Source organism: Penicillium robsamsonii (genome assembly GCF_028829455.1).
Source record: "Penicillium robsamsonii strain IBT 29466 chromosome Unknown utg000003l_segment0_segment0, whole genome shotgun sequence".
Taxonomy (NCBI): Eukaryota; Fungi; Ascomycota; class Eurotiomycetes; order Eurotiales; family Aspergillaceae; genus Penicillium; species Penicillium robsamsonii.
In genome coordinates, this window is record NW_026643221.1 from 3,554,064 (window position 1) to 3,570,855 (window position 16,792).

At 49.6% G+C, this 16,792-nt stretch overlaps 7 protein-coding genes across 7 annotated transcripts; 3 read left to right on the top strand and 4 right to left on the bottom strand.

Annotated features, from left to right (window-relative positions):
- Nucleotides 1-165: 165 nt before the first annotated feature.
- On the bottom strand, nt 166-1,413 carry N7447_006068 (Male sterility NAD-binding; the record flags this gene model as incomplete). Its single annotated transcript, XM_057230330.1, has 1 exon — nt 166-1,413. The coding sequence occupies one exon, from the start codon at nt 1,411-1,413 to the stop codon at nt 166-168; it is 1,248 nt and encodes a 415-aa protein (XP_057085420.1).
- Nucleotides 1,414-2,181: 768 nt separating this feature from the next.
- Nucleotides 2,182-4,918, bottom strand: N7447_006069 (metal cation transporter MSC2; the record flags this gene model as incomplete). The annotated part of the gene is made up of 4 exons (XM_057230331.1): nt 2,182-2,995; nt 3,045-3,263; nt 3,319-4,467; nt 4,518-4,918. 4 exons carry the CDS (start codon nt 4,916-4,918, stop codon nt 2,182-2,184), a joined length of 2,583 nt encoding a protein of 860 aa, XP_057085421.1.
- A 434-nt stretch (nt 4,919-5,352) lies between these two features.
- N7447_006070 (chitobiosyldiphosphodolichol beta-1,4 mannosyltransferase) lies at nt 5,353-6,875 on the top strand (the record flags this gene model as incomplete). The annotated part of the gene is made up of 3 exons (XM_057230332.1): nt 5,353-5,599; nt 5,662-5,858; nt 5,931-6,875. 3 exons carry the CDS (start codon nt 5,353-5,355, stop codon nt 6,873-6,875), a joined length of 1,389 nt encoding a protein of 462 aa, XP_057085422.1.
- A 154-nt stretch (nt 6,876-7,029) lies between these two features.
- On the bottom strand, nt 7,030-9,523 carry N7447_006071 (uncharacterized protein; the record flags this gene model as incomplete). Its single annotated transcript, XM_057230333.1, has 5 exons — nt 7,030-7,226; nt 7,283-8,029; nt 8,082-8,271; nt 8,331-9,248; nt 9,299-9,523. The coding sequence occupies 5 exons, from the start codon at nt 9,521-9,523 to the stop codon at nt 7,030-7,032; spliced, it is 2,277 nt and encodes a 758-aa protein (XP_057085423.1).
- A 418-nt stretch (nt 9,524-9,941) lies between these two features.
- Nucleotides 9,942-11,339, bottom strand: N7447_006072 (thiolase family protein; the record flags this gene model as incomplete). Its single annotated transcript, XM_057230334.1, has 3 exons — nt 9,942-10,142; nt 10,191-11,135; nt 11,193-11,339. The coding sequence occupies 3 exons, from the start codon at nt 11,337-11,339 to the stop codon at nt 9,942-9,944; spliced, it is 1,293 nt and encodes a 430-aa protein (XP_057085424.1).
- A 489-nt stretch (nt 11,340-11,828) lies between these two features.
- Nucleotides 11,829-12,588, top strand: ubc2 (E2 ubiquitin-conjugating protein RAD6; the record flags this gene model as incomplete). Its single annotated transcript, XM_057230335.1, has 4 exons — nt 11,829-11,870; nt 12,049-12,113; nt 12,173-12,397; nt 12,462-12,588. 4 exons carry the CDS (start codon nt 11,829-11,831, stop codon nt 12,586-12,588), a joined length of 459 nt encoding a protein of 152 aa, XP_057085425.1.
- A 755-nt stretch (nt 12,589-13,343) lies between these two features.
- On the top strand, nt 13,344-16,359 carry N7447_006074 (putative kinesin family protein (KinA); the record flags this gene model as incomplete). The annotated part of the gene is made up of 5 exons (XM_057230336.1): nt 13,344-13,348; nt 13,399-13,424; nt 13,494-13,588; nt 13,642-16,067; nt 16,131-16,359. The coding sequence occupies 5 exons, from the start codon at nt 13,344-13,346 to the stop codon at nt 16,357-16,359; spliced, it is 2,781 nt and encodes a 926-aa protein (XP_057085426.1).
- Between the last annotated feature and the right edge of the window lie 433 nt (nt 16,360-16,792).

Below are 16,792 nucleotides of genomic sequence, written 5' to 3' on the forward strand. Positions count from 1 at the left end.
CCCTGGGATCTTCCCGAAATCTACTTTGATCTGTCACTCGCGCCCCTTGCTTTAAGAAAACCGTGCTCAATTGAAAATATTGTAAATACTATGCATCGGAGTAGCTCACAAATTGAACAACTCCATACATATATTATACAACCTCCGGTATCCCTGCAGCTCATTTCAGATACGAGATTTCTGCTTTCCAGTCCCGAGGACATCATGAGTCCGTACCAAATTTAGAGCATCTGCCTCATGCTTGCACACCTGGATGCTCAATGGCCCACTCACCTGCTTGAGCCAGTAGGACCGCCCGCAATCGAACAACCAGTTGCGGGTTCCTACTTGAATCAACTCAGCAAGAAAGCACTGCGGTGTGGTGCGATCTTGGGTGAATATGATTTTCGGGAACTCTCGCTGGGCTGCAGATGTGGCATTTTCAAAGCCCAGTCGGAAGACATCATCAAAAGTAATCGGGTGATAGAGCTGGGCACCAACCTGGACAATACCTGTCGTCCGTGCTGCTGCATGCAACAAACACGCGTTTGCTACGAGGTCCACGGGGATCTCGTCCAGGATATTGGTGCCTGTTTGGTAGCCTTCGGTGGCATGCCAGACTTGTGTGGTACCCCGATCGGAGAACCAGAGCCTAGTAAACTTGGTGAGAGGCGTGGAATCCTCCGATCCATATAGCGGGTAGGGGTGTCTAAACGCAGGACCGAATATTGTTGGCCGTAGCAGTAGAATTGGAAGGAGAGGGAAGCGGCTGAGTAGTAAACGTTCCATGAGATGTTTGGCTTGGGTGTATGTCGACGAGAATTTGCCCACATGTGGTGATGTGCTCAGCGTCAAGATGGATGCAAGCTCATCCTCTGGATCTTCTTCGCCTCCCAATTGATATAGCCGCTCCAAAACTGGGCCGTCGGAAAGGTGGCTATTGACATAAGATGTAGAGATCTGGATGAGGAGTTTCAGTCGCCGGAATTCAGAGGCAATCCGTGCCATTTCCAGCGCAGGGAGACAGTTGCTTTCCAGTGCCTCACGAATGGGACCTTCAAGCTTGATCTTGGCAGCTGTATGAATGACCAGCGTTACTTGATCTTGAAGTTGTTTAAGGACATCTGTTTCAATGCCAAAATCCACCAATTTCATATCGCCAACCACAAATTCGACTTTCTTTGCGGCTAAAATTGCCTCTGCATGATTTGGCATTGATTTTCTCAATTTTCCAATAGCCCGCTGGGAGTTCCCTCGAACCAAGACGAAAATCTTGCGAGTTGGCAGTTGCAAAGATAGCTTATACAGGAGACAACCCCCTAAGCACCCAGTACCTCCGGTGAGGAAGACTGTATGTCCCTCGAATATCTTTCCATATCCTCCTCGCACGACTTCGTCGGCATATTGTATTTTTGCGGTCGAAGCTGATGACATTGAATAAGCTGGACAAGAGATTTGGGTATGTAGTGTGGCTAATATCTCTATAGAAGGATCTGTAGAAGAATGACACAAAGGATTAGCTAGGGTTACGATAATGTCGGAAGGTATATAGAATGCCGTAACATCTTTTGTTCAAACCTGGAAGTCGAGTGGTTGGTAGGACAGGGCTCAATGTCACTCTGACATTTGTGCGGCCTTGGATGCTGGAGGGTATTTTCCTGGAGCTGCAGCTCAACAAGTTGGCTAATGGCACTGGTTTGGCCGACAAGGCTGGCAGCCTCCAGAGACTTGGAACGGGGGCTTCGCAGAATAACACAATAGGTAGACCCGAACTTTCACGCCAAGTGCTCCCGAGGTTTAATGTGATTGTGTGACGTGAAGGAGTATCGTGTCGCAGTTCCTAGAGATCTGGCCCAAGGGGCACAGACAGAGCTGCACTCCATTTGTCTGAACTGCAGGGCTGGGGGCAGTCAATAGCTGATGAACGGGTCGTACAAGTCTCACCCTTGATTTCGGCTACATGTGATGCGATAAAGATTCGGTTTCGTAATTGAATCATTGAAATATATGCCTTCCACTTCTGATGAAGCTCGTGGAGGAAACTATGTGCTGTTGATTGGTGTAATTCTTCGGCGAACCGACCCAATCCTATCTGTACAAGAGAGATATAGACATCGGCCGGAGCAAAACGATAGTAAACGCAACGTAAATCCTGGCTCCCTTCCGAGAGCAGCCGTTGATAGATGAAACAGTTGTCACCAATCAAAAGCCCTTGCTCCCACCTCCACACCAGCAGCGCGCATCTCCGTCCCGTTCAACCTGGACAAGAATATCCATGTTTTTCTCTCGAAGGAAGTCGATGGTCCGTTGACGTACATCTTCCAAATCTGCACCCCGAGACGCGATGACGTGGATGACTCCGAAAATGCTCTGAGGCTTCTTCTCATGCGCATGGTCGTGATCGTGAGCGTGATCATGGCTATGATCATGAGAATGCCCATGGTCGTGGTGCTGCTTATGATCATGGTGATGGCCACAATCCCCATGACCAGAATGGTCGTGAGAATGGCCATGTCCAGAAGATACTGTTCCTGTATCATCAAGCCAGAATTTAGGCACCGTATAACTAACCACGCCTCTCAAAGTGCTAACTCCCGCTAGTGTTTCCCGAACATTATATTCGGTGTCCGCTGGCAGAGTGAGTAGCAATGACTTGGCCGTGCTGCTAACTAAAGGAACGGCCGAGGCGAAAATCAATATGGCGATGAAGCATGAGGCCAATGGGTCGTAGCCGGCCCAACCGGAGTAATGCACGAGAATGGTTGAAATAACGACTGCCACTGAACCAAGCGTATCGGCAAGAATATGCAAGAAGATGCCGTGCATGTTCTCATTGCCATGGGAATGATCATGATCATGGCCGTGATGAGCATGACCGTGCTCGAAGCTGAATATTCCAACCAAGTTGACTGCGAGTCCAGCAATGCTGACAAACAATAGCTCACCTAGACGATGCACCTCACTCCCCGATGAGAGCCGTTCCACCGCCTCGTAAACGATCTCCAGGCTGATAATCCTGTATGATGTTAGAATTGGCCCCTGCGCACCGCTTTTATGATACTCACATAAGAAAAATACCATTGGCAAATCCTGACAAAGTATCAACCTTGCCATAGCCGTAGGGAAATCGAGCGTTCGGGGGCCACTTGCTCATGACAGCGGCACATAAGCCAACAACAAGCGCAAAACAATCGAAAAACATGTGAATACTGTCACTAAGCAGCCCCAGTGATCCGGTTAGGAACCCGTATGATAATTGAATAAGCATAAAAGTGAAATTCAGGCTGCGAGATGTTAACAGTAATCCAGAAGTGACAGCTTCTAGATTTCATGACTTACCACATAAAGTAGAAGATGCTACGAGAATCCTTCTCTTTGAGAATGCTGTGCAGCAACGGATAAGGTTCGCTTTTACGGAGAAGCCACTTTGATACCCGGGAGGATTCCGAGGTTGTGTGTGAGTGTGAATGGCTGTGCGTGTTGTTATGCGCATGCGCATCCAGATGCAAATGAATGTCATCCCTTCGGGAGGCGAAGAAAGACGCGGTGGCCAAGATACCTCGTGTGGCATAAACCATAAGCAAGTCATCCTGGGTATGTGGGGCACAAAGAAAAGCTGCAGCTCCGGCGCAAATGGCGAGTCCAGTCTTTCGGGGGGAGCGGAGGCTTGGGGGCAGGGATATGATGAGAGAGATAGCCAAAATACCCGTGGGGATAAGGAGATATATCAGACTAGAGACACTGAAGATAAATCCTCGGCTGAAAAGTATTGTCAGAAGTGCAAGGGAGGACCCGCCAATAACTGCCAGTGGCGCATCAGTTGTAACCACAACGGAGGAGTGACTTGAGCGTGAAGTCTTGCTCTGTGCAGCAACAACGCCTGGCTCAGGAATAGGTCCATTGTGACGGAGGGAGGGAAACGGAGGTGGGGCAATGAACACAGATCCTAATAGGGCAGCATATCCAATGAATGGAGATACATCCCATGGATGGTTCAGCCCGAGGAAACTCGATATAAAAATCACCGCTAACAGAGCAAGGGATAGAATCTTTCGACTGTATTTCTCTTGGATACGCGAGGCTCCATTGACGATGGCTGGGACTCCTGATGCTGCCGCAAGGAGTAGCGCAAATGCAACCAAAAAGCCTCCGATCTTGAGTGCTGCAAATATTGGCAGTGCTACTGAGACAATTTGTGAAAACGAGGCTTGGACACTCTTCACATTTAGTTTCGGCAAGTTGACAGACGAGAGCCTGGATGTGCCAGCCTTCTGGTAATTGATCCGTAGTATTTGCCCACAGCCGAAGAGGACGAGGGTGATCGCTGTCAAAAGGCAGGTCTTTTGACCAACTTGTCCGATAGGAATGTTCGCTGTCGTACCAGGTATACCTTCACCAGATAGCTTTTGGCTCTGGGCGCACTGTCTCTGGTACCAAGAAAGCGCAACCCACGGCAAGACGATGAGTGCGCTGGTCAAAAGCTCGTTGCTGTGATTAGGGTCAGCCTTTACTTGCAAATCACATTCTAGCCAACATACACATTCTCTGAACTATAGCCTGCCTGTATAGTGGTATCCGCAGATAACATTCCATGAACACCATTGGAGCCTTTCAAATGGTGATCATCTAGCACATCGTGGTGGACAGACGACACACTATGGTTATGATTGTGGTGTGTACTGGAGTGCGAGTGCGTGTGTGTGTGACCGTGGCCCGATGGTTGGTGTGTATGACCATATGAATAACTCGGTTTCACAGCATTGATTGGCTCCGGGTGTTCATGAAGGCTGGTACCAGTTGGCTGTGAGAGGGGAGGCGGAGGTTGCGCCCAGCGGTTGGATCGAGAGTGGCCATGACTGCGACTATGACCATGGTTATGATTGTGTCCAATGGAGGGTGGTGTGAGATCCACGCTCAGCGACGGTGCCCCCGTCGACATGGTCTTCAGATGCTGACGATGCGCAGCAGCTGGAAGGTCCAGCAAACAGGATAGGAGATGGGGTACTGCCAAGATACCGGGGAGGGTGGAGCGGGCGAGGACGTGAGCTCAGATTAGCGGGCAGGTTGTCAGGAGATACAGCATTGCGGAATAGGATAATAAAGGAAAGTATATAGAAGTTAGCGCCAGTACAGGCTCACAAAGAGATTGCCACTGTCGGGGAAAAGCCCATCGTCCCAAGGTTCTCGTGTAAGGGGAATCACGTGAAGCCTTATCAGATATTACGTATCAGATGTCGACGCGCTTTCAAAACATTGAACTGTTGATACTCCACCTTGAGCTACTTGACCTGTAGTTTAGCTCTCCATGGGCCGCTGATGTGATTGAAAGCTGGTCAATGCCATGAGCGGGATACTTGAAGTGCCATTGCCATCATGATCGAGACCCTGATCAGCGTAGTGTTCGTTCTGTCTAGCGCCCTCACTGTGTTGATCCTGTTACTCCCTTCGCAATATCAGCCAGAACAAGCAGGATCTCCTCCAAGACTCAATGACGCAAAAAGGCGCAAGACATGTGTTCAAATCCTTGTTCTTGGCGACATTGGTCGAAGCCCGCGCATGCAGTATCATGCATTGAGCATTGCGAAACAAGGCGCGGACGTGGTAATTATTGGGTATAATGGTTAGTACAAAACTCTCCATAGAGACTGTAAGATAGAATTTCTAACTAACATTTATGAACAGAATCTGATCCTCATCCTGATATCATATCTAACCCCAACATCTCGATTGTTCCGCTTCGCCCGCATCCTGCTCTCCTACAAACTAGCAACAAGCTGCTATTTACAATTTACGGGCCATTGAAGGTGTTATTCCAGATTGCTTGTCTCTGGAAGTGCCTAGCATATACTACAAAACCGTCTCAATGGCTTTTGGTTCAGGTATGTTTGTGAAAGGAAGTGTCTCAATAATCATTTCAAGTACTGACTCGCCCTTGCGGGGATAAAAAAAAGAATCCGCCTTCCATTCCTACACTGGCTGTAGCATCAATTATCTGTTTCTTGCGGCAAACCAGGCTTATCATTGATTGGCATAATTTTGGTTATTCCATACTCGCATTGAAACTCGGCCAAAGCCATCCATTGGTGAAAATGTCGATGTGGTATGAGAAGGTATTCTGCAAATCCGCTACGGCTCATTTGTGCGTCACGAATGCTATGAAATCCGTTCTCAGGAAGGATTTCAATCTCCAAGCCCCTGTTCTGCCACTGCACGACCGTCCTGCCAGCCACTTCAATCCTATCCTCGATCCAAATGCACGGACAGAGTTCCTAATGACTCTACCGGAAACTAAAGAATTTCATTCTTCTTTGAAAGCAGGGTCTCTCCAGGTCCTGGTCAGTTCAACCTCATGGACTGCGGATGAGGATTTCTCAGTCCTTATCGATGCCCTTCTTCGATACTCTGAGCTGGCCACCACAACACAGCCTCACCTCCCCGATGTTTTGGCCATCATAACAGGGAAGGGCCCACAAAAAGAAATGTATTTGGAACAGATTGCCGCTCTTGAAAAGACAAGCAAGCTGCAAAAGGTCACAATTCGAACTGCGTGGTTGAGTGTACCAGATTATGCTCAGCTGTTGGCATCCGCATCTCTAGGGGTCAGTCTGCATACTAGCAGCAGTGGGGTAGATCTCCCCATGAAGGTTGTAGATATGTTCGGAGCTGGTCTTCCTGTTGTGGGATGGGATCGTTTCGAAGCATGGCCCGAGTTGGTCACCGAGGGCGTCAATGGGTTGGGATTTGGGAGCTCGGAGGAGTTGGCTGAGCACCTGGTCGACCTGTTCGGCGAGAGTGAAAAATTGGAGAGTCTTCGCCTGGGTGCACAAAAAGAAAGCTCTCGACGATGGGACGACGAATGGAATCCTATTGCGGGATCCCTTATTGGGCTGACATAGATAGCTTTCTGTGAAGACATGAATATGATTATTCGTTGGAATCATTATGGCATTATCATGTTACATTTTCAGGCTACCTAACAACCCATCCTGTTTGCAGCCGTTGGCCCCAAGGAGATATTCTGTTATCATTGCAAATCCTGTTCCAGGACACCTAGTAGCTGGCCTGGAATTTGGCTGCGCATTGCAAGCAGGTATCAAATGTCTCAAATAGAGCATCGAATGTTCGACCCTGTTTCCCCCCACGCACGCATGCCACGCGTTCTTCATCAAGGGCTTCTTTGCGACAGACAAAACAATATTTGGATATGCCAGGTTCTTGAATGGCAAGGAAGGACAGTCCACATCGTTCTATATGAAAAAGGTTAACATCTTTGGGCTAACAAGTGAACCATAAGGTAACTTACCCCAAACATGGCCATTGGCGCACTGGGCCGACTGGGCCTTCGGCCACCCGATTGCCGCATCGCAAACTTCGCACTTTTCGTAAATGTGGCCGCCTGGGCCATTGAGTTGATCCATTGACTTCGCAGATATCGGAGCGGGACTTCCGTTGCATTTAGAAATTTCATCGCTCAGATCCGCACCTGTTACTACTGCTAGACGCTCCAGAGACTGCCGAGCGCGAATTCGAAGCGACTTGTCCTCTTCGCCCACAATGGCACGACAGGCAACGGCATAAATCAGGCGTTGGCTCTCCGTGTCAGGTTCAATATTGCCATCGCCACCAGGTAGCACGAAGCGTATCACTTCCCCTGTCTGGTCGTTGTCGGAGGTTTGACCATCGGGGATGTGCACCGCAAATCGGGCTTGGGTGTTTCTCGTGGGTTCGCCCTCCTCTGAAAAAACAATCATAGACCTGTCGTCAGAGGTGATGCGATACTCGATCATGTCCGTGGGATGTGAAGTGAAGATAGCTGCAGTTATGTTGCGATGGCCTGCGAGTCCCCAGATCCTCGAGACTGACATTCCACCTAAGTCGTGCTCCAAGTCATAATCATCCTGGAACTCTTCAATCATGCGTTTCCATTTTGGCTGTTGCAGAGCATTCACGCTTTGGAGTTGGCGAAGTTCTGTAATTAAGCCAACTCCACCGAGCGTGCCTATGTGGAGATTGCATATGCCATTTTCTTGATTCGTGGAAGCGAGCATTGCTAGAGCAGGTCAGCAGTGCCGAAAGGGCAATATACATTTTGTATAACATACCAGCAATCGGCTCCAGGTGCCTTACTCGGCAGCCTTTGTTGTCCTCGGTTTCTGGCTCATAGATCGGGTAATCATGGAATTCAAAGGCATCGGAATTAGTAACGCTACCCGTGTATGCATCATAGGGCATGGATACCGCTATGAAACCTGCCATGGCGCCCACTGCCAGAGCAATCGTTGTGGACGATCCCTGTTAGGTTTTATTAGCGGAATAATACATTCAGGATGGATGTAAGAGATCGACCGTACAGTATGGAGCCACTGAAGAGGGCCAGCGAGGTTGTGATATGCCCATTTCGAATTCAACTGGTCCAAAGGATGCTCTATCAGATCTGTGGCCAACATGTACTGTTGCGAGGTCTCTCCGAGAGAGGTTCCGATAGTGACTTGGAGTTTCATTAGCCGAAGCTGCGTTCCACATACCGCAGCTATCATGGCGACTGCGCAGCCAAAGTTGCCTGGGCTCGTCGCGGGTGAAATCTGCCACGGACCACACGAGAGCTCAGTAGTACGTTGTTTCTCTCTGATTGCCTTCTCGAATAGTGACCCAGAGCAGACCCGGCTTCCCTTTGTTTCCAGGTACTTTAGAGAGTGAAGCGCCAGGATTTGAAGATCATAAGGCTTGGAAGAGCTATTTGTTGGGTCTGATCTGCGGACCTGCACCAGCATGACTTCGTTAAAGTCGTTCACCACCGTTAGCAGTGGGATGCCCCAGCGACTTTCATGGGAATGTAGAAAGGAAGAGCCTGCAGTAGGCGTTGAAGGCTTCAAAGACTCGCACCAGGCGAAAGATCGAATGTTAACCTTCCGAAAGCCATGACTATTTGGGTCATGTGACGGTTGCAGCTGTGGCCAAAACACATGATTGGCGACGGCGACCCTAGTCCATTGCTTCTTAAGTCCAATGGGCTCCCAGAGGGACAGTACCAGATTTGACGTCAGCACGGCTAGCACACTACGTCGATATTTGCCTAATCCTGCTGGTGACCAAGCTAGACTGACGACATTGCTTTCTGAAAGGTCTGCGGCGACCGAAAAATCATCTCGATTTCCCGGAAGGTAGTTCGGCCATTCAGAGTTCGTAAACAAGTTGGCTCTAACACGAGCCACGAGCCAATCTTGAGTTGAGTTGGGAGCGGCATCATCATCGGGGCCATTTTTGGGAGTCTGCCAAAATGTTAGTCATATCAAAGCTCATGAGATGATTTGATACATACCAGGACTTGAAAGTATTCACCCGCAGCGATAGCAATCTCGCCGTCCGGGGACCAAGAAATGGCGTCATGGCAGGATGGAGATAACGATAGGGCCACAGGGTTCAGCATATCGTCAAAGATAGGATTTTTGCTGCGCCGGCATTCTTGGTAAATAAATGGTTTGCGAGGTAAAGTATGAAGATATGAGGGAGGGTCGCGAGAGATCTGCTTTTGTTTGGGTTCCATTCTGTGTTGATTCCTGAGGAATCAGGCACCAATAAAAATGGCCAGCCAAGGGTCGCCTGAAACGCAAAATGGCATGAACAGACATAAGACGGAAAAACAAGGGAAGAAACGACAGATTCATGGATTTAAGGGAGTTTCTGGGAGATCTGAGGGAAGAAGAAAGAGGATCGAGAGAGGGATAAGGCAGCGTGCGCATACGCGCGTAGTACTATACTCATAGAAAGCTCCGGAAGAAACAGGTGAAGAATTTTACAGAGAAGGACCCGGAAAGAAACCAGGTGAGTGAATTTGTTATCCAAATCACAGGAAATGTACATGTGCCCGCTACACAGGATGATATCCAAGCTTAGATCGTTTATTGGAGGGTATCAAGTCATGACTTGCTTGCCCAGAGACACTGCAGGAATCTTTAGTAGAATCAATCCACTCGATCCAGTCTCTGCACAACCATCGCAGTCGCGGCACCGCCGCCGTTGCAGATTGCAGCCACTCCATACTCGCCGGGCTGCAGTTGGTGGAGCAAGGTGACGAGGATACGGGATCCTGAGCTGCCAAGAGCATGGCCCAAAGAGATGGCGCCACCAAGCATGTTGACTTTGGCATTTTGCAAACCGAGGATCTGGAGGAGTTAGATTTGATTTGGAAGGTAGACGAACACGGCACTAACCTTTTCATTGGCTTTGATGACAGCTGCAAAAGCCTCGTTAAATTCCCATACCGCTACTTGGTCCTTGGTGATACCGGCACGCTCCAGCGCAAGCGGGACTGCCTTCGCAGGGGCCACTGGGAAGTCGACGGGGTCGATGGCGGCATCGGCCGAGGAAACGATACGGGCTAAGACACGGCTGCCAGCGCCATATTGGCGAGCAATATCCTTGCTGCCCAGAATCAGAGCGGATGCCCCGTCATTCATGGTAGATGCGTTGCCAGCGGTCACAGTACCAGTCCCATCTCGCAGGAAGGCAGGTTTCAGGCCCTTCAACTTATCGGCACGCAAGTTTTCGAAGCCCTCATCCCGCTCGATAACGGTGTCACCTTTCTTACCTTTCACAGTAACCACGGCGATTTCATCGGCAAACTTGTTCTCCTTCCAAGCCTGCTGAGCTCGCTCGTATGATTGGATGGCATATGAATCCTGATCCTCCCGCGAGATATCATAATTCTTCGCAGTGTGTTCTGCGCATATGCCCATGTGGAACTTGTTGTATACATCCCATAGACCATCCTTGATGAGACCATCCTCAAGCTTGATGTCACCAAAGGGGGGCAATTGGCTGGCACGTGCCATATAATAGGGGACGCGAGTCATGTTCTCCATTCCTCCAGCCACCTGGGCCTCTGCCAAGCCCAGTTGAATATTTTGTGCGGCAAGTACCACTGCCTTCAAGCCAGACGCGCAGACCTTGTTGATTGTCGTAGCTTCGACTGTAGAAGGGAGACCAGCGAAAATAGATGCCTGACGGGCAGGTGCCTGGCCTACTGAACCCTGCAAAACATTTCCCATATACACATCCGTGATCTTCTCAACAGGTACCTTGGATTTATTTAGGGCGGATTTGATTGCAACGGCGCCAAGCTCAGGTGCTGATACGGAAGCAAAAGAACCATTGAACTGGCCAACCGTAAGTTAGTGAATTGGTACCCAGAGCATCATTCCAAACCCACATACTTTTGCTGTTGGTGTTCGAGATGCACTCAAAATGTAAGCTTCCCGAATCTCCTTGCATGTCGGGCGTGCGGAACTGAACTGTCGCTGGGCGCGAAATGCGGGGAAGGCCCGCTTGGGGAGACGAGCACACATGCCTGGGGTAATCATGATTTGTTTAAGATAAGGGTAATTTGGTGAGTTGACGGTATTGAAGAATGAGAGGGCTATTAAGAGGAGAGATTCAAGATCAAAGAGCGGGAGGAATGCTGTTGCATGTGCATATCGGAATTTATCCGCCCGTGTACCCGCCTATAACCGCCTCTCCGCTTGGACCGAGGCTCCCAAGGTGGTCGCCATTGGTATGACATAATCATTGCTGAGTCATGAGATCCTGGGCCTGAAGCTCTCTTAACTTGAATCTAGCCTCCTTGGGCGGGTTTCTCCATTGGGATATTTCCTCCGATCTTCCCCTCCATCGCTTCGCTGCATATCGCCTTACCGTATCAATGACTTTCGGGTTTCCTTTCCTCTTACCCTCTCCCCTCTCTCTTTTCCCTTCGCACTTGACTGTCTCTGGAAGGTCCTGATCTTTAGCTACATACTCACAGCTTTAGCAAGCTATTTTAATCACTTTACACCTCCCCCGATTGTTCTATCATGTCTACATCCGCCCGCCGTCGTCTCATGCGGGACTTCAAGGTACGCGTTAATACCATCACCTCACCTTAGGCTATTCGAACATTTCGGCTGTATCCATAAATGAGCCCGTCTGAAATTCTTTCTATGTGTCGTTTTGTGCCCAATTTACTTTTTAGATTCTTCCCCAGTGTTCTGTTTCTAAAATGATTCGCCTCCGCTAACATTTTCATGCTCACAGCGCATGCAAACCGATCCTCCGGCCGGAGTCTCTGCATCCCCAGTCGCTGATAATGTCATGACATGGTAGGTTTATCCCAGAGTATTCTTTGAAGGTGTTGACAATGGTTCTAATGGAATGCTAGGAATGCCGTCATCATCGGCCCCGCCGACACGCCGTTCGAAGATGGCACATTCCGCCTGGTCATGAATTTCGAAGAACAGTACCCCAACAAGCCTCCAGGTGTGAAGTTTATAAGCCAAATGTTCCATCCCAATGTATATGGAACCGGTGAGCTCTGTCTCGACATTTTGCAGAACCGCTGGAGCCCGACCTATGATGTGGCGGCCATTCTTACTAGTATCCAAAGGTAGGGCTGGTTTAGCTATAAAGGATCACTATGCATATGCTAATATGTGGCTTGTCAATTCTAGTCTCTTGAATGACCCTAACACCTCGTCTCCGGCCAACGTCGAGGCCTCGAACCTCTACAAAGACAACCGCAAGGAGTACACCAAGCGAGTGCGAGAGACGGTCGAGAAAAGCTGGGAAGACAATTGAGCAATCAAATTCGCTGAGCCGAGTTCGATGGGCTGATAGTCTTATAAATGAGCACAGCAGCTTGACCGTTCGATCTGCACAGCGTGGGGTTTGGCGCTTGGTATCTTATTCTTTCAGGTTGTGTATTCTTTTCTTTTCTCTTTTTTTCCTCCATCTCCCTTTTTTGATATCTCTAGTTCATGATTCTTCATCCTCCGTCTAGTCATGCCAGGCGAGTTTTTAAATTAGTCTCATAGTTTAACTAGTTTTAGTGCATTAGCCTGATTTTCCAGCAGAACTTGTGTTACAATCCCTTGGCATGGTGCAGAGACAACAGATTGGCATCCAAGTATATAAGATGTTCAATTATACATGTATGCTTGTATAGTTCTCTCTATACATTAAGCTTATCTGCAGGGTGCATATCCGAGTCCGGGGGCGGTAAGCCCAAACGGGGGTGACCGTCAACAGTCGAAATCCCACTCTTGCGCGTCAACCCCCTCCCCTGCAAAGTCCCGTTGTAGGTCTTCTTGGTTTGGCCGTCCTTTCATTGCGGCCTAACTGCTACTTTATCCTTTTCTTCATTTCTTGAGCGTTTTGGTCCACGGTGCACGTGGACCCCCTGATTCCCAACCCATCCCCCCTCCGAGCCACTACACCGCAACAGACGAGTTCCCATTTCAAACACCGTTGAGGAACTCCGAGCTCTACCTACCCCTTCTTGGGGTCTACCTTTTAGATTTCGCGTGTCATAGCAAAGTTCACATTTTACAAATATGGCGTGAGTGTGCTTAGGCCTATCGTGCGTTTGCCGTAACTAACGTTCCACAGGTCCGCGGGGTCGAACACCATCAAGGGTATGCACAAACTGCCACAATAAACTAAGGCGCATTTTACTGAGAATGAGACTGACTAAACATATGCAGTGGTTGCTAGGTTCCGTCCCCAAAACAAGGTCGAATTGGCCTCTGGGGGTAAACCCATCGTCGAATTCGAGAATGAAGAGTCATGTAGCATCAACGTGAGTCTGTACTGAAGCCAGAAGTCACGAAGGCTATGCTGACAATATTTCAGTCCCGAGAGGGTACGGGGGCCTTTACATTTGATCGGGTGTTCCCTATGGATACTGCGCAAAACGACATCTTCGACTTCTCTATCCGACCGACTGTGGACGATATTCTAAATGGATACAACGGAACAGTTTTTGCCTATGGTCAGACTGGTGCCGGAAAATCATATACAATGATGGGTTCCGACATCGATGATGACATAGAGAAAGGTATTATTCCACGCATGATCGAGCAAATCTTCGCCAGCATCCTCACTAGTCCGAGCAACATCGAGTACACCGTACGGGTCAGCTATATGGAAATTTACATGGAGCGAATCCGTGATTTGCTGGTGCCCCAAAACGACAACTTGCCAGTCCACGAGGAGAAAGCCCGCGGAGTTTACGTCAAAGGATTGCTAGAAGTCTACGTGTCGAGCGTGCAGGAGGTCTACGAAGTTATGCGCCGGGGAGGAGCAGCACGCGCCGTAGCCGCGACCAACATGAACCAGGAATCGTCTCGTTCCCACTCCATCTTCGTTATCACCGTCACCCAAAAGAATGTCGAGACTGGGTCCGCCAAGAGTGGTCAATTGTTTTTGGTTGATTTGGCTGGTAGTGAAAAGGTTGGAAAGACCGGCGCAAGTGGCCAGACTCTGGAGGAGGCCAAAAAGATCAACAAGAGTTTGAGTGCCCTCGGAATGGTCATCAACGCATTGACTGACGGCAAATCGACACACATTCCTTACCGTGACTCTAAACTCACTCGAATTCTCCAAGAATCACTCGGTGGAAACTCTCGAACTACCTTGATTATCAACTGTTCGCCCAGCAGCTACAACGACGCGGAAACAATTTCAACCTTGCGCTTCGGTGTGCGCGCAAAGGCTATCAAGAATAAGGCTAAGGTCAATGCAGAGCTAAGCTCCTCAGAGATGAGGCAACTGCTGCGCAAGGCGCAAAGCCAAGTGACGAATTTCGAGAACTACATCTCAGCGCTCGAGGGCGAAATCGTTATGTGGCGCAGCGGTGACAGCGTCCCAAAGGAGCAGTGGACTCCGTCGCGGGGAAATGAACTCGTCAATGCCACGAAGACTGAAGCCCGCGGCCCACGGCCGGGTACCCCCTCGCGTTTACAGGAGACTGCGCGTTCAGAAACCCCGCGCCCAGATTCACGGGTTGGAGATCGATCAAGCACCCCCAGCCTGGTGCTGGAGAAGGATGAGCGTGAGGAATTCTTGCGCCGTGAGAATGAATTCCAAGACCAGCTCTCAGAGAAGGAGTCACACATTGTCAACGTGGAGCGCAGCCTCCGCGAGGCACGCGACGAGCTTAGATCTATAAAGGAGAATGGCGCACGAACTGGCAAAGATAATGAGCGCTTAGGCACAGAAGTCAACGAGCTCCGCATGCAGCTCGAGAAGGTCTCCTATGAGAGCAAGGAAGTCGCCATCACCATGGATGGCCTCCGGGAGGCCAACTCGGAACTCACAGGCGAGCTAGATGAAGTGAAGCAGCAGCTTCTAGATGTCCGAATGAGGGCAAAGGAGACCACTGCGGCACTGGATGAGAAGGAAAAGAAGAAGAGTGAAAAGATGGCTAAGATGATGGCTGGGTTTGACCTCGGTGGCGATGTGTTCTCCGATAACGAGCGCAAGCTGCAGGACCTCATCCAGAGCGTCGATACTCTACACCAAATCAGCTCCGAGGGTGAAGCCATTGCACCAGACGATATCCTTGAGCTTCGCACGAATCTTCTCGAGGCGCAAGGCTTTATCCGACAAGCCGAGCTGACCGTGAACGACCGAAGTGACTTTGGCGAGCTGCAGGACAGCCGTCGTGCTGACTTGGAAAAGAGGCTAGATGACCTTCAGCGAGAATATGAGAGTCTTTTGACACGCAATTTGGGTGAGGGCGACGTGGAAGAGATTCGAGGACGACTAGAGCAGGTTTACGTGACAAAGAAGGAGGCTGAGACTGCGGCGACTGAGGAACTTCGTTCTGATATTTCGCGCAAAGATGAGGAGTTGACCAAGTTGCGACAATCTCTTGTCGACACCCAATCCCGGACCTCCACCAATGGCGCCGCAAGCAAAACTTTGCAACAGCAGATCACCGAGTTCGATGCTATGAAGAAGTCTCTCATGCGTGACCTGCAAAACCGCTGCGAGCGTGTCGTCGAATTAGAGATCTCCCTGGACGATGCACGAGAGCAGTATAACAACGTCCTTCGATCATCAAATAACCGGGCTCAGCAGAAGAAGATGGCCTTCCTGGAGCGCAACTTGGAGCAATTGACTCACGTACAACGTCAACTCGTGGAACAAAACAGCAGCTTGAAGAAGGAGGTCGCAATCGCTGAGCGGAAGTTGATTGCAAGAAACGAGCGCATTGCCAGCCTGGAAGCCCTGCTTCAGGAGAGTCAAGAGAAACTTACCCAAGCCAACCACCGGTATGTGTTGACTTATTCCTCCATGTTTTGCTTGATGGTGCCCGATACTAACGACGCTTATAGATTCGAAGCTCAGCTCACTGCTGTAAAGGAACGCCTCGAAGCAGCGAAACAAGGTTCCACCCGCGGCTTACCGAGCATGGATGGAAATGCGAGTTTTAGCTTCGGGGGATCGCGTATCGCGAAGCCACTACGTGGGGGCGGCGACGGGCCGGCGAATGCGAACGTCGCGGGCGTACAATCGCAGGAAGCGACCGGGAAGCGCAGCAGCTGGTTTTTTGATCGCCGATGATCCTAGCCCACTCTCAGAAAGTTGCTCGTCCCTTGCACAACTGCTTCTGAGGCTTGATGGTTGTGTATCATGCACTCCAGATCTCGTGCAATTCGTGCTTCTTTCGCTAGCATGTGGTTGATATTGGCTGATATTGATCTATATTGATTCCTCTTTACGCTGTCTCACGAGTTTCTTCTTTTTCTTCATCAATCATCTGATCAGCATGCATTTCTTCTTGTTTTGATATGATTTTGATACATATTTTGTTTTCCATGTTTCCTTGCATTTTTCATTTCAGTACATTAGATCGTGCCCTGCATGCCGGGGACTGGCTCTTGCATCTCCTGATACCCTTGTACATCACTTCCAGATAGAATGGAGAAGAGCTGGTAGTTAGTCTGCGGCGAGGCCGACTTGAGTGATTTTGATGTGACATACTACTATATACGAG